The 16911-nt window shown below is 34.6% G+C and overlaps 1 protein-coding gene across 13 annotated transcripts in view; it reads left to right on the top strand.

Annotated features, from left to right (window-relative positions):
* Positions 1-16911, top strand: part of ULK4 (unc-51 like kinase 4) — a 233796-nt gene that overhangs the window by 92975 nt on the left and 123910 nt on the right. For 11 of the 13 annotated variants that reach the window (XM_084509482.1, XM_084509481.1, XM_084509479.1 and 8 more), the window contains 2 exons: positions 1486-1578; positions 15573-15621. In XM_084509482.1, coding sequence (XP_084365608.1) covers positions 1486-1578; positions 15573-15621 — 142 coding nt within the window. Of the gene's footprint in view, positions 1-1485; positions 1579-15572; positions 15622-16525; positions 16896-16911 lie in introns of those variants that run through there. The other 2 variants (XM_084509477.1, XM_084509476.1) reach the window with 2 other exon arrangements.

The following is a 16911-nucleotide window of genomic DNA, read 5'->3' as shown; positions in this document are numbered from 1 at the left end:
GGTAAGCAGATGACTTCTGACACTGGAGACACTTTATAGCATCTTTGCTTGCCTTGAAAGATTTATTTTTGGATCCTGAGGAGGAAAAAAAAAAAAAAGGCAAATAATTCCATTATGCTTTGTAGAAATATGTACTCCATGCATGTAGGGTTTCAGGATCAGTGTTTACTAATGCATTATAGTATTTTCTCCCTTTATGAAGAAAGGGACTTTTTAATCACCAGTGTGAGAAATAGTTCTCTTTGAGGAACGGGAATCTGTTCTTTTAAAGGAAAGATTCTGATCACCAGAGACATGAAGCCTACATTGACTACTCATTGGTCTACAGAGTAGGTTCAGCTGCGAGTGCTTTGTGGCTCTGTGGCAGCAAATTCAGGCTGGTATGTAGCAGCTGTGATACATTGCTTGTAGTCTGTGTGCTTGTTTGGAAGGTTCACCTCTTATGAAGGAAGTCTTGCAGGCTACATCAAGAATGTGGAACTGGTGTGCTTCTCCCTTCTTTTCTTAGAGCTGCCCAGGTGAGAGACTTGGCCAGAAAGTACATCACTTCCTAGATTTTTTTGGTGTGCAAATCAGGGTGCTGAGGTGTGGTCTCTCTGGAGAGGGGATCTGTGATCCACAGAAGAGCTAGCATACATGAGGATACATGCCAACGTGATGGGACATGACTCAGATCCCTCAATTCAGGTGCAAGGAGGGATGCTAACATGTGAAGCAAATTTCTCATTTATTTGCTAGATTTTTGTTCATCCCCCTCTCTCCTTCATCAGAACCCAAGACAGAAAATGTGGAAGTATTTTGGTGCGCAAAACATGATAACCTACCACATTTTCCTGCAAATAGTCATTTTATTTATATTTGATTAATTCTTCATATTTTTCTTTTACGAATCAGCACATGCTTACAATTCTATTACTTCCACATGTTTGGAGTAGCACTGCTTGTAATCATAGATGGTGTTTTGACTTGGCTGTGTCTGTTTTCTTTATGCTTACATTTATCTCTTCTCCATCGTTGTACACCATTCCCCTCCAGATATATTTCTATTTTAAAAAGATAAAATAAAAATAGTAATTTGTTGGGAGAATATTACTGGGAAACCAGCAGCAGGAGCAAGGTCCATTTTGTGTTTCAGCAGCCTGTTTTCATTTACCAAGGTATCCAGAAGGTGATGTTTTGAAATGTTTCATGGATATTTCTTTTGTAGTTTTTATGTTCACTGTTGCTCTGAATAAACATTGTTTTAAAAATGTATATTAAATCATATATATACATTTATCAATGTTTTAAAACATTTGTAAAAATATTATGTATTTATGTATGTACACCTCCATATTAAAAAAAAAAAAAAGTAATTAGTTCTTTTATTAATGCTGCTTTAAAACTTAAGCTGATGGTTTTTAAATACTGTTACTAAATAGTTGTTTGTTGTTTTTTTTGTTTGTTTGTTTTTTTTTCCAATGTTGCTATTCTCTTCCACTTCAGGTACGAGCATATTCTGATGGCTCCAGACCCAGTACCAGTGTATGCTCTGAAACTGCTGGTGGCCTTGACTGAACACAGCCCCACTTCTGTGAGGTGATGTAACTCCGTTTTCTGTTGTTCTGAGCGCTTTCTGTTTCAATTTATTTTTTTACATTAGGATTTAACAATAATGTAACTCTCACTATCATACTATTTTGACTGGCACTTAGGAGATTTAGAAAATCTGCATAGAGCATTTATTACAGAACATAACCTTACGGCTTTTGTGCTATTTCTATATGATTCCGTTTCATTTAATATGAATTTAGGCAGTGAAGTATTAAAGGCAATCATATATTTTAAATATTAATTTAAAAAATAATTTATGATAATTTTAATACAAAAACATTATCTAAACTATTATGCAGCTAAACATACTTGTGCTAGGAAAAGGTGATGCCTTTTTAAACGGTGTAGACCTCTTAGGTCACTTTAAAGATATCCAGTCTTTCTGCAAATATCACTATTCTAAATAAGTTCTCAAATACTGATTTGAGTGTTTGGTATAGGTACACCCAAATGTTTAAAAATATCTTGCTGGGGCAATGGAAAGGAGACACTTTTTACACTGTGATGATACAGGGGGGGGAAAAAAAAAAAGAAAAAAGGGAAGCATACCTCTCACATACACACACACATAGCTATTCCTCTCCTCTGATCTACCAAGAAAATCATGTTCTTTTTGCACTTAGCAGTGTCCATTCATGGTATATGATAGAATTATGGCTAAGAAGTCACTGCATACTGTACTGTCTTGATTTGATTAATTACAATAAGCTCAAGATTTTATATAGAAATTATTTTAATATGTAAATATATATTTACATATATATAACTACAATACATATATATCCAAAAAGAAATTTAAATTTTTCTCCCATTGATCTTTCAAAAGATGAAAACATTGCCTTTTCATCTTTTACAGCGTTATTTTGATATACTAACTAGACTAAAAATGAACTAGAAAATTGAGTGGCTTGAAATTTTAAGCAGTTTGAATACAGTGAGTGATATTTAATTGTATTTATATGTATACAGTTTTTATTGTTTATGGTCTGTATATGCTACTGCAGACTTTTATGTATAATGCATACGGTACAGCTTTCTATTTTTAGTGTTAACCTACAGAGATTCTAATTCTTCAAGCATTACAATAAAATATTTCTGTAACTAGAACACTGGCTATTATAGTACTGCTCTTCCTCTGCCTAATGAATTCTCTTTATTTGAAGAATCTTATGTATTCATTACACATCTGTAATCATCCCATTTCTCCTGTGTCTTGCTGGCTTTCTTTTACTTTCACTGAATAATTTGTTTGGCTAGATTTCTGAAGGAGAAGAGATTATGCAGGTCTCTTGGTCTGTCTTCTTCCTGATTCTTTGACTTCCCAATTACTTTAGCTGAAATTAGCCCATACATCAAAACTGTGATAGAAATTCAGAATATCTTTGTATTTTCACAAACTGCTAAGTAACAAAGCTGAAACCAGATAAATTCTGGTTAATACAGATAAACGGTAGATCACAGCTGATTGTATTTTGGTTTGAGCACTAAAATATCAGTACATATGTAGCTCAGAATTACAACATATGCTCTTTTTTGCATTTCATTATGCACAGGGAAAGAATCCGTGATTATTGTGATGGGAAGTATGGAGGTAACGCTGGACAAAAATCCTTCAGGAGTAAATTTGTTCCTTGTGGGAAAAACTCCACTATATTTTAGTACTGCTGATAGTGATGAGGGCCACTTTTCATGAAGTCTCCGTGGTTTTTCTAAGTTTATATTTCATCCACAATACCTGGCTTCGAAGGATGAACACCTTCTCCTTTGAGTTAATTGAAATGAAAAAAAAAAAAAAAAAAAGGTGGTAGCAAAAAAGGTTGTTGTGAAATGGCAAAATATTAATTTAGCGCTTCACTTATTGCATTCACATCTTTCAAAAATAATTTATTAATCTTATTCCAAAATTAAAAAAAAAGGTGAATTTGGATGAAGGTGAGAGCTACTGTATTTTAGTTTGTACCATCAGATAGCCTCTTAGAAATGCTAAACTAATACATTATTTCTCTTCTTTTCTTTCTTCTTTAATCTTACCACATTTCTTGTTTGTTTCTCAAATTTATCTCTTTTCTTCTTTCTATTCTCCTCCGTTTCTTCCTATGTACTCCCCAGTAGAGGCATCAACATTTGCAGAGTTCTTACTTTAGCATTTGAAAAGAGACAGATGCATTCTAATGTTTGTGTTCTTAGTTTGTAGCAGACACTGTATGTCAGCTAAATCGTTGTGATACCAGAGGAAAAAATTTCAATAATTTTTTTTTTTTTTTTTTTTTTTTTTTTTTTTACTATTTTGAACACTATTTTCTACATGAAAGCAGTACAGCTATTCAAGTATTATATTTCTAATGTCTTATAAAATTCTGGTAATGTACTATACATATTTTAAGTGTCTTAAGTATTTAACATTTGTAAAAATACAAAAAATGCCGTGTAATCTTTGCCATTGCTTCACTTTTGGGGTTGTTTATAATATTCTCTATTTTTGGAGCTGTTCCACTCTATTTCTCTTCGATTTAGCAATGGATAATTCTAATTGTGTCCCATTAACTTACTGCAGAGTTGGATCTTTCACAAACTGAAAGATGCTGAATATATGAGCACCCATAGGAACAAAACCCTGTTTTGGGGGAGGATGAGTATTTTGTTGTTCATTTTCTCCTTAAAGGGATAAAATATAAATGAGTCTAGTGTTTACTTTATATATCTTTTCCTTTCTACATCATGCAACAACTGCTGTGTCATACACCCTCACTTAGCATTCATTTAATGAAAAAATGTCAGGTATTAGAAGGATGAACTTTGAACGGAACTTATCCATCAGTTACCTATTTTATGCATGACTCAAAGCTTGTCTGGCCTTCAGAGTTGCTGATAGTATTCTGTCACAAATCTTCTAAAAACCTATTGGCTTGCTTTTTCAAGAATTTTTAATATTTTATGATAAGAAAAAATGTGCATGGTAAGGCCAATGCAATAATAGCAAAGTTTACCTATAGCTATTTTGAAATGGATGATTTTAACAAGAAATCTATGTTATTTAGGAAACGTGTAGCTTAATTCATGAAGTGAATGTCTGAACAACTGAAAACTTGCATCCTCCTCTGCTCCCCCCCCCCCCCCCCCCCCCCCCCCCCCCGTAATTAGTTTTGGTAGATTTTACTCAGATACAGAACTGTTAGGTAACGTTATGAAATGTAGCTATGTGTTTTGCTGTGTGTTCTTTTATGAAGATACTTGACTTGTCTGTAGTTGGAAACTTATGGTATTTGAAGACATGGATACACTTGAAACTATGGAGTATGATCTTTATGGATTGCTGGAATAATAGACAATTCTGGTTGCAAGGAAGAAAGACAGGGAAATAGAGTGGAGGTAAGAGGAGAGCTAAAGGAGCATTGTATACCTGTAGCCCAAAGTCATCAATGTTTGGACAGGTACTGAAGCTGTATTATGGATGGCATTGATGCTCACATATCTCAGATCTGCAGTTTTACAGTGGTGTTTTAAAACCTAAAACACTTATAGGCAAATTAGGGTATGTCATTGACCTTAAATTCACAATTACATCTAAATTAAACTCACAATTCATCTGTAGCTCCAAAGGAGACAACATCTGAGGAGTGAACTATTAGAAGTGGTAGAGAGCTGTATGCCATAAACTCTCACCTGTCCGTGTCACTTGTCCTAAGTAACTTCTGTGCACCCTGTTTTATTATGTGACTCTGCACGCGAAAGCTCATGCTTACTTGACTTCAAGAGCTGAAACTTAAAGATAAATGTCATATATTGCATCAGATGATAATCATGAGAGTAGAACACTGTGCCTGGTGACAGGACGAGGGGGAATGGGCTTAAGTTGAGCCAGGGGAGTTTTAGGTTAGATGTTAGGAAGAACTTCTTCACTGAAAGGGTTGTGAGGCATTGGAACAGGCTGCCCAGGGAAGTGGTGGAGTCACCATCCCTGGAAGTCTTTAAAAGACGTTTAGATGTAGAGCTTAGGGATATGGTTTAGTGGAGGGCTGTTAGCGTTAGGTTGGAGGTTGGACTCGATGACTTTGAGGTCTCTTCCAACCTAGAAAATTCTGTGATTCTGTGATTCTGTGATTCTGTAACACGTTCCAGTATTCTGTTATTAAGGTCATTTCCTGAGGGACAAAAAATCGTTTAAAAACTAATGTTGTGACCCTTCTTAGATTTATGGTGAATTGAAGGAAGGGAGGAAATTGAAGAACTTTCCCCACCTCCTGTCCCTACTATAAATTTCCCAGACAGACATTAGGCATCACTCTAGGAAAGGGGAAGAGGCGGCAGACAGTGAAATAGAAAGATGCTGCAACAAATTAACAGCTGCTTCTGTGTGCCACAGGTCTAGTACGTGAGATGATGATAGATGGATTGACCATGTACACCTCAGGAGATTGTCTTGACTAATTAAAGTAACTCTTTATCACAATGTCTTTGGAACCATCCAAAAATCAATCATGAATGGTCCGATTTTTTGAACTTCATTTATGTTATTTTCATACCCATGCATTATCTATTAAAGGCCTTTAATGGCACATTTACTATCACTGTTGGTAATGGGTTGATCATTTTCTCATACATCATGTTTTTACATTAGCATTTATATATATTCAGTATATTCTGAAATGATCCATCAAATATGCATACCCTTCATTTCAAATAAGTAAAATTAAAAAAAAAAAAAAAAAGTTCAATGTGGTGCTTTTAATTGGTTCATGTTGGTAGAATTTATATTTTTTTTTAGTTCACAAGCACTTGTTAGCATTTTCCATAGATTACCTTTGTGTATGGTATGTTCTTTGCCATTATGCTAGAGAGCTAGCACTTTCCTTTCCTGGCAAATTGACTAATCTGTGCTTATATTAATTGCTTTAAAAACACTTTGTTCTGATCATTAGGCATCTGAATTTCCCAGTTTAATGCTGAAGTTCTAGCTTAAAAAAAAAAAAAATTGCTTCTAAATTACTTAACTGGTTTTTATGTGTTTTCTTGTTTTCTGTAATAAATATGAATAAAATAATATGGAGAATTTCTGGTAATAGGTAAGCCTATGGAGCCCAGTCCAACTGAGCTGAACAGTAAGATTATACTTTAGAGGTGTACAACATCAGTGAGAAAATTACAATGTGGATGGATTGGGAGAGATTGTCAGATGATGATATGTTTTTATTAGAACTTTGGGCAATATTTATGTAGATTTTGAACCTGATTCTGATTACACTAGTTTCACATCTGTGAAAACTGAGCTGTAAAAACCTTCATTTTCTTGTTAGAGAGAGAGCACTAATATAAAATGGCAAAGAATTCATATGATATTTGCAATTTCTGTTATTTGGTGTAAGATTTGCATATATGCTGCTTTATTGAATAACAGTAGGTGGGAAGACTTACCCAGAAATAGACTCTTAAAATGTTAAGTTGTGTGTCAGCTAATAACACTGTTGTCAAGTCACACATCACTGTAATTCATATCAAAGGCAATGGTCAGAGTTCACTGTTGCAAGTGAGTTCTCATAGTTTAGTCATGTACTGACTGCAATACTAATCTCCATTTTTAATGTAAAACATGACTCCTTAGTGTTACATTTGATTAGAATTTCCCTTGAGTAAAGAAATTAACTATTAACCTTAAACCTGTAATTTTGTTTCCTCTTTGGCGTTGCTGATCAGTTGCCGAATGTCTCAATTTTAGAAATGCGAAGCTACTATTTGATGTTTCTATTGTTGTTAAGTCAATTGTTGAAAAATATCATACTGTAAGGTTCATATCTGCTCTTTCAAAGTAAAACATTAAACAGAAGGAGAAAATACCATTGATTTTTTGGTTGTTTATACATTAAATAGTGATTTTTTGCTGTTGTGACTATAAATAGGAATTCAAAAATAAGCAGTTAATGAGGATGGGTAGCTGGTCAGGGTAGTACAGTTGGAGTTTCAGGCTTCAGTGAATTCAGTTCTGCCACAGACTGTCTTTAGCATGAAGCAAATCTAAAATGCCATCAGCAGTAGGTTCCCATGGAAGACAAGGAAGAAGGCAAGCATATGTTAATACTTCCTGTCTGGTCTGATAAATCTATAATTACCTTTATTTTCAGTAGGACAGCATCACAGAGAGAGTGTGGAATGTAACCCAATGTAGAGAGAACATAGCCTACTAGATAGCCAGATTTCTCTGAAAAAGAGAGGCTGAGATTAAAGAAGGGGTTGGAACCTGAGTCTATGTTGCAATTCTAAGGAAGACAATTGGTAAATATTTAAAACAAAAAAACACAAAAACTACCCTTTTTAAAACGAGAACCGAATATTGTAATACTGTATGAGGCTGTGAATCCGAAGTGTTTGGTGATTTCTAAATCACCAGGAGGTGATCCAGGGAGGATTTGTAAGGCCTCAGTGTTTCCTATCGGTTAGATCAGCCAGATCCCTGCTCAGTGTTCTGAATATTGCAAACCTGATTTTAGGCATTCATTCTTTTATTTTTTATAACTGGAACTCCTAGAACCATAAAGTCACATAAATCCTCATGCAAATGCAACACAGAAGTGCTGTTATTCCCAAATTTTGCTGATATTTTCTTGCCTTTGTTTGTTTGTTTGTTTGTTTTTTTGTGTTTTGTTTTTTTTTTTTAGGAAATCTTCAAAGAATTGAAAGATTCTCCTAACACTGTGTGGTGGTGCTCTACCTTGTTAAAATTTTATTAAATAATTATAGATAATTTTTTTTGTTGTTGTTGTTAGCAAGGTAGCTAGTTTTTATTAAAAATACTTTTTTAAATGCTTTTACCTAGATTTTTTTTTTCATCCTTTTAAAATGAAAAATTTCATGAGGGATAATGCTTAAAATCACTTTTCAAAGAAAGATATGGTAATTAAAATGGACAGTTTTCAACTGTGTCTTTCCTGAATGTCAGTACATGAGTAGGATTACCAAATATTATCATTACCACTTAACCACCCTCAAAGTTCATTGTGTTTTAGTTCACCTGATATGGTAAGCTTATGAACACGTGTGCTTGTTTTATAGACATTCCAAGAACACGTTGGTGAAACGCTTTTTAAAGCAAGATTTGCATGTATTTCCACAGAATTATTGATTGTTCTATCACTCTTAGGTCCCCATTACTCTCCTTTCTGATAATGTGAACTCTGTTACTCTTACCAAAATTTTTTACAACATACAGTTTACTTGTTTTATAGCACACTGTAGGTGTATAATATATGAAGTGATAACACTTCTAACTTTTTTCTAAATTTAATGTAATTTTCTTGCCTTCTTACAACTACCGTTTCCCTAAGAATCATTTTGTATTATGGTTTTATATTTAAAACATAGACTTATTTTAGGATTTATTGGTTAGGTATTCTGTTCCACTTGTAAATAAGGAAGGGTAAAATTGTAAAACATAATGGGAAATCAGCAAAGCACAGCATGTGCTTTCAAACATATAAAAAGACACATCCCTATAAAAATACATGTATAGATCTTGAGGCTGTAAACTGAACAGGAACTGAAAATGCAAACTCTGCTCTCCCTCAGTAAGCTGTCTGAGACTGCTAGCAAAATGACTGGGATTGCAGTGACACCTTTCCAATAAATGTGTGCCACAGACAATTTTTGAGTTTACACTGGGAGTGAAAGTAAACCCCTTTCACCACATAGTGGAAGTTACTAACAGTTCAACTGCTGATAATGTATTAAAAAGAAAGCAGCTGTGTATCTGTACATTTAATACAGATCTTTATATTCTGCTTCTTGAAAAATGTTTTCCTTGAATTTCACGTACGTTTACAGTTGTAGCAAATATGGTGTATGAAGGAAGTATTCTACTTCAGGTATACAGTGGAGTTTTACATTTATTTTAATTCTCAAATCTTGTTTCATTGTGTTTATGAATACCAGTTAGTCTCTCCATGATGTTTCCCATCTTCAATATTAATCATGTACTTGTGAAAGACCTTTAAAATAACATCATATAAAGGTGATATATATGAGTATATATCTTTTTGAGTGACATCTTCATTGTTGTGTTTATTTCCTGTTTCTGTCTACTACAAAAAGTAAAGCATTAAATAAAAATCCAATTATTCAACATCCAAGACAATTTTCTGCCTGCATAAAGGCCAAAACTCCTTTCTTCCTCCTTGCCCCCCTGGGTCATTTGAAATGTAAACTACAATTGCTGAGAAGGCTTAGGAACTAGAATTGAAGAATAGCTCTGTTCAAGAAAATTGACTCTGAAATAATTGGGACCCCTAAAGATAAGTTGATAGATCTTCTCCCTGATGTATTTTATGGTAGACACTATTGTAAGTTGTGCCTTGGTATAATATTTCTTAAAAATCAATGGTAAGATCATTCTTTGCCTTTGGAGAGCTACTGAAGGGCATGACATGAAAGTGTGGCAGTGAGATGACTTTGAAACTTTCCACTTCAATGGTGGGTCTATTCTGTGGGATTCACCAAGAAGAATAAATCTATCTGAATGCTTCTCTAATTTATTCAAGCTACCAATGGCCCTGAGAGGCTATTCTATCAGGAAGACTTTCTGACTTTGAGGGACAGTCATACTCTCTCTCTTTGCAGTTGGTAACAATAAGAACAATTAGCATTCTACTAGGTTGTCATTTTATACCAAACAAATTCTGAAAGGGACAAGATCTTTAGACCAACTTTCTTAATGTAACAGTAGATATCATCCATGTGCTTCAATAAAATAGTATTTTAGACCAAATTATGAAAACAAAGTCATTTAAGAACAAAAAGTATCCTTTTTCCTTAGAAGTCAAATATTATTGTTGTCTTTTCCCTCCTTTGGCATCTGTTATTTGAAAGTAATGTTGGTAATTAATCAGTCAGAACTGTGGGACAAAGAACGGTGGGTTCAACAGTTAGTAGAGTGTAATTGTTGTCATTTGCTCATAAGCCTTTACAAATTTAGTTTCCTAGTTTTAAACTGAGAATTGGAAGGAGCTTTTTTTGTTGTTGTTGTTTCCTTTTTGTTTCTTTTGTGTTCTACTGGTTGTATACCATGCATTGTTTCTAGTTATAGTTATTTGTGTTCTAGTAATAGTTTTTTGAGAGCCAGCCAATTTTGTTTTTTAACAGGCGGAAAATCTCAAAAGTCCTAGCTTGTTAGGAAAAAGCACAGAACTGTGAGTCCAAGGTGCGAGCCAAATGAAAGGGTTAGCTTTCAACATAATCCTTTTGCTTAGTTGTTTCTAAAATTATTCGTCTGCGTTCTCAGATGTGTTAGGAAATTTGTACTTGTCATGTGTCAGTTTGTTAGTCTGTCATAACGGTAATCTGTTCAGAATGCAGAGAACTGATGATGCTCCACAACATGCATGCTCTTGCCTTTTGTAAGAAGGGATTCTTTATGGAAAACGAGTGGTCATAATGCTAAATGATCGACATTTTTCTTGTTCTAAACTTAGAAACTCGTATCACTGAATTTGCTTGCTATATATGCTATATGGAAGAGTTTTCAGTTGACAACCCTTCTGACTTTCTGTCCTATGTTGCTGAAGTGACAGAAGCTCATGTGTGTGTTGGACATTGAGTGTCCATTCTCCAGCTGTTATTGCAGATTTCCAATTTGATAATGTAAAGATTTGCACACTTGTATGTGTGTTGTGTTTTTTTTTTTAAAGTGAAAGATCTAAACAAAAAAATACAAATGTGAACAACAGCAGACTGCAATGCATCAGGATAAAAAGAGCATGCATTCTTAAGTCATTTGTCAAGGCTCAAAATCAGATTTTGTTTGTATATTAAATTCTGTTTTTTATTCAGAGGTATGCCTTTTTTGTTGCATTGCTGTCCTTCTAAAAAAGGTATTTATTCTGTATATTGAAAAGTGAAAGACTAATTCGCAGTGTTTACTCTGAGTCTAACAATCTGGCTTAAAAATTTATGACAACACTATAATGTTCTGATTTTTAAAAATGAAATTATTTAAGAGTGCAAAATCTCAGTGTTTTTGAGAAATCACTGCTTTGCATTTTTTAAAGTATAATTTTGCCTTGTTTCCTTTATGTAGGGGCAAGCTACCATCGTAGATATAATCTACAGGTAAATCCTACCTATAAAACAGCAATCTGGATATGTAGAATTCCTGGGTTTGTATTTTAGCCGAGAATTTAATAAAATGCTTAGTAAGGTAAATAAGAAAAATTAATTGTTAGACTATTTTAAATGGAAGAATTAAATAGTGAAATTGTTTTGCTTTTGCTAATTGCTTTGCAATGACACAAGATCAGAAGTTCTATAGATTTCAAATTTCATTAAAAATAATATTTTCAAGCAAGTGGAAAATGAAGTAGCAGTGGTGATAATGTTCATTATGCCACTCCTTATACAACACTGATGTAACTCCTGAGAAAGCAACCTCCACAATCACCTGACAAGAATCTCTCAGACACATGGTCTGATTTTTGGGTGGCCTGTGTGGACGCAGGGGTTGGACTCAATGATCCTTTTGGGTCCCTTCCAACTCAGGATATTTTATGTTTGTCTGTTGTTTTTGTTTTGTTTTGTTTTTAACGTTGTTTGTTACGCAGCTTAAACATGTACAGCTGAATGTGCTACCCATCACATTTTCAGTAAAAGATACTGCCTAGGAAACCAGTACAGATATTCTTAATGCCCAACAAGTAAGATGTTGGTCTTATGCTCTGTTTTCAGGACTTTAAGACTTTTCCTTTTTAAAACTGTCAGATAGCAACGTGATGACGTTACTCTATCTCTTGTCCACACATATATGCAAAGTTGGAATATATCAGTCTTAAGCTTTGTCACAGAAATATCTTAATATGCTTGATATGACTTCTTGCTTTAGCCCACTTACAAGTATCATTTTCTTTAAAGGCTGCAGCTATTTCTTGCTTGAATCATAAAGGTTTGTCAGTGACCTTTAAGAATGGCCATATTGGCTACAGTTTTTCTTAGCTTATCTCAGCAGAATGTATGTGACTTATTACAATCAGGACTTAAACTTTTTGAAACCAATTGCTTCATAATTTGCTATTTACTACAGAGTTTTTCTAGTTTTTGCCTAAACAAAGATTGCGTATATATTCTTTTAATTGTGTTTTACTGTCAATGTGTACTAAGTTTAAACGTTGCTTATGTAGTAAAGCAGGCAGCTCTTGCTAGTGTAAGTAATTCCAATATGCTTTAAGCATAAGTTAGTTTGCATTGGCAAAACTTCATTTTGTCAGTATGATTGCAATTACACTGGTTGCTCTTTTTGGGAGTTGGTGTTTAAAGTGACCTTTTCGACATCCAGGATTAATATACCCACATCAGCAAAATTCTGTATTACCAGCATGGTCTAAGCTTTTAACTCAGCAGATTTGGCCCTGGAAAATGAACCATGCATATAACAAGTCTTCCTGTCTGCTGACCTGTGACTCTTCTATGACCTGGCTGGGTCCAAGATGCTGCACCAGTCTTTTGGGGTTTGTCAGCTAGCACAGGGGTAAATAGCTTTAAAGCGCTCCCAACCTTTATCAAGAACTTGTTGGGATTTCCCTTGTGTATGGGTATGTTTTCCATCCACTTAGTTAGAACAGAAATTGTCCTTTAATTCAGGCTTTTTATCTTGGAAATAATTATCTTATTTTCCTTATATAAACTCTTCATTCTCTGTCAGAATGTTACATCGTCTGCTAGGAGTAACTTGTATATTACACATCTGTGTGTGCAAGAGAAATTGAACACATTTGGTTGAACAAGGCTGTTACTTAGCTACATTAAGCATATTCATATGCTTACAATTGTGCATACAATTATATTGATTTGTTATGTTTTGACCAATTTGGTAGTTGTTTTATTTGTCTCTAGGCCCATGTACCAGTGTTATGCGATATAATACATCATATCACATTAAATGCACCTCTCCACCCTGACTTCATATAGATTCTATATGGTTGTCTGTACTGGTTTTGGCTGGAATAGAATTTATTTTCTTTGTAGAGACTATGTAGAGACTTTGTAGAGACATGATGCTGTGTTCTGAATTTAAGATGAGAACAATGCTGATAACACACTGATCTTTTAGTTGTTAAAGAAGCAGCAAATTAGTTCGTTGTTTTGCTTTGATTGCATGCATGGCTTTTGCTTTACCTAGTAAATTGTCTTTATTTCAACCCAGGAGTCTTCTCACTTTTACTCTTCTGATTGTCTTCCCCATCCCTTGTGGGGGGAGTGAATGAGCAGCTGTATGGTGGTGAGCTGCCTATTGGGTTAAACTACAAAATCATTGTTACTCTATTGAGGTGAATGGTAAGAGTCAGAGAAATGGCAAAACAAAATGAAATAGAAAACCATTATTTATACCTAATGCACATATTTGACTCCTAAGTAATTCTCAGTTCCTCATAAATAAAGTTATTCTATTGTATATCATCCCTTTTATTCTTTATTTCCTTTTATATTTCCTTTTCCATACATGATTTCCATATATTTTCCATACATGATTTCAGCAAATACATGTATGATTAATTAGGACTCTGACAAGGGAGATTACATCTTATAATTTTATGACCCTTGGATGTTTGTTCTATTTTCCTTTCATTTTTCTCATTAGGTTGGTAGAAGAGGATGTGCAATTCCTTTTAGTTGCCTCAGTTCCTCAGTCTAGTGCTTTAGCTTACACTATTCATGAAAATAATACCTTCTGTTTTCTTACCAGACATGAGTAAGGGCTTTTAACTGGAAACATGAATTTAGGAATGTATGGATTCTTCTTAACAAATAGTTTGCCAAACAGAACTAATCTGATTATTGTTGTACTGGAAGCCAGTATAGGGTATTACGCGGTAAAGTTTCAAAGATCAAGTTGAGTGCTTATTTTAGTCAAATGAATCTCCTGTTTATTCAGAGAACTATATGATATAATTTTCTGTCTTTAACTGACATAATACTTACAAAATAATTATGTAGTTTATTGTATGTCAGCTTCCTAGAAGAAGCATGTAAAAACATCTGTCTCGTGTTAAGCACACAGTAATACTCTGTTTGAATGTTGCATTTACTACACAGACTTTATAATACAAGCTTGCATTTTCAGCTGTATCACAATGCTAAATCTGCTTCTTGTTCGTGAAGTGTTTTAGTAATTTTGTAAAGACAAAAGAAATATTTTAAACAATCCTTCACTGTGGTATTTGGTGAGTGGGCATGTAGTGTACATCTAAGGAAAAGACTCATTCCTCAAATTAGGCAGAGTACTATGGAAAAGGGTATGTAAAAATATAATTCAGTTGTCATCACAGTGTTTGTGACAGAGATGCACACGTGTTTTATTAATAAATTTAAAGCTTTTGGAGATCTAAGAGAAGAAGAGGTTGCCTTAATGTATTGTTGTCTTTTGAGAATATTCTTCTTATAAATAGGTATGATGATTTATATCTGATTTTAAAATCCAGGAAGATATAAGTAAATTCTTTTGGGTAACCACTCCTCAATACTTCTGAGAGAAATGGCTGCAAATGTACCATATATTAATATTTTCAACCCAAGAAGTTAGTTAATGTAGCATGCTTTAAAAAACAACACAGCTTATTTATAATTTCACTCTGTGTGTTGTAAGCCTATTAATTCAAATTAGTTTGTGGTGCATGTTGACTGTTTCATAGTCTGTATAGTATTGTATTTCTGAATTTTAATTATTTTCTGTAATTTAAAAATACTAATTTACTTACTGTTCCACTCACTTGCATTGCATCAGTGAAGCAGACCTAGAAGTAATTTCCAAAGCAGTGTTACATTGCTGTTTCTATTTAATAGCTGAAGTGGAGCTCATTTTTGTTAAAAGCTAGTCAAAGGCTGAGGTTCTGGGTCATGGATTTTTGTAGCTACTATTCTACTGCTCTGCTCCTTTTACGAGTTCAGTGTATTAAATAAGAATTTACTTCCTCTCTTTGAAAATAAATCTTAAAATATGTTTTTTACAGCCTTGTGGAAGAAAACCATCTTTTTCCAGCTCTTTTCCAAGTCATCTTGGTAAGAACTTTTTTATATATACACACACTAATAAATATATGTAATATGTCTTAACTAATAAATATGTATAATATCTCTCAAATCATGTAAAAATATTAAGCAAATTTATTAAGGCATGTTGTAAGTTGTTGATAAAGTGAACAGTCTATAAATACAAAATAATATAGTGTAAGTGGGCATGTATGTTGTTCTCCTGTATTTAACTGCCTGTATTTATATATGCCTATATAATACTTGCTTTTATAAAGTAAAGATTTTTTCTTTTTTGAACAAAATAAGAATCTGAAAAATAGAATTAATGAGCTTGATCCTTAATTAGAACCATGTATTTGCCCAACTCAAGCAACAAATGTAGAGCAACCTGTGCTTATGTAACAGTATCAAACCAGAGTTTTGTTACGATAATGCAAACTACCACTATTAGCTTTTAGAATTTCTATCAATGTAAAACGTCATGGATATGATTTTTTTGTAGTAACATGCTGAATTTCCTTCCCTAATTTGGATCTGCCACTTATGAAAAAATCATAGAATCACAGAATGGTTTGGGTTGGAAGATCATCTAACCTTGAAGATCATCTAATTCCAACCCTCCTGCCATTGGTAGGGACACCTCCCACAGGACCAGGTTGCCCAAAACCCCATCCAGCCTGGCCTTGAACACCTCCAGGGATGGGGCATCCACAGCTTTTCTGGACAGCCTGTGCCAGGGCCTCACCTGCACTATAAGGAAGAATGTCTTCCATATATCTAATCTAAATCTACCCTCTTTTAGTTTAAAGCCATTAACCCTTGTCCTATCCCTGCACTCCCTGACAAAGAGTCCCTCCCCAGCTTTACTGAAGGCCCCAGTTAGATACTGAAAGGTGGCTATAAGGTCTCCCTGGAACCTTCTCTTGTCCAGGCTAAACAACCTCAACTTCCTCAGCCTGTCTTCATAGGAGAGGTGCACCAGCTCTCAGAATCCTCGTAGCCCTCCTCTGGACGTGCTCCAACAGGTCCGTGTCCTTCTTGTGCTGGGGTCCCCAGAGCTGAACGCAGGGCTCCAGGTGGGGTCTCATGAGAGCAGAGTAGAGGGGGACTATCACCTCCCTTGACCTGCTGGCCATGCTTCATCTGATGCAGCTCAGGATACAGATGGCTTTCTAGGCACATGTTGCTGCCTCATGTTGAGCTTCGATCAACAAACACCCCCAGGTCCTTCTTCTACTCGGGGCTGCTCTCAATCCATTCTCTGCCCAGCCTGTATTTGTGCTTGAACATGAAGTGATCATGAAAAAATGGTGATGG

This window comes from Aythya ferina, assembly GCF_964211825.1.
Source record: "Aythya ferina genome assembly, chromosome: 2".
Taxonomy (NCBI): Eukaryota; Metazoa; Chordata; class Aves; order Anseriformes; family Anatidae; genus Aythya; species Aythya ferina.
Note: the sequence above shows the minus strand (reverse complement) of the source record. Positions and strands in the feature narration are given on the sequence as shown.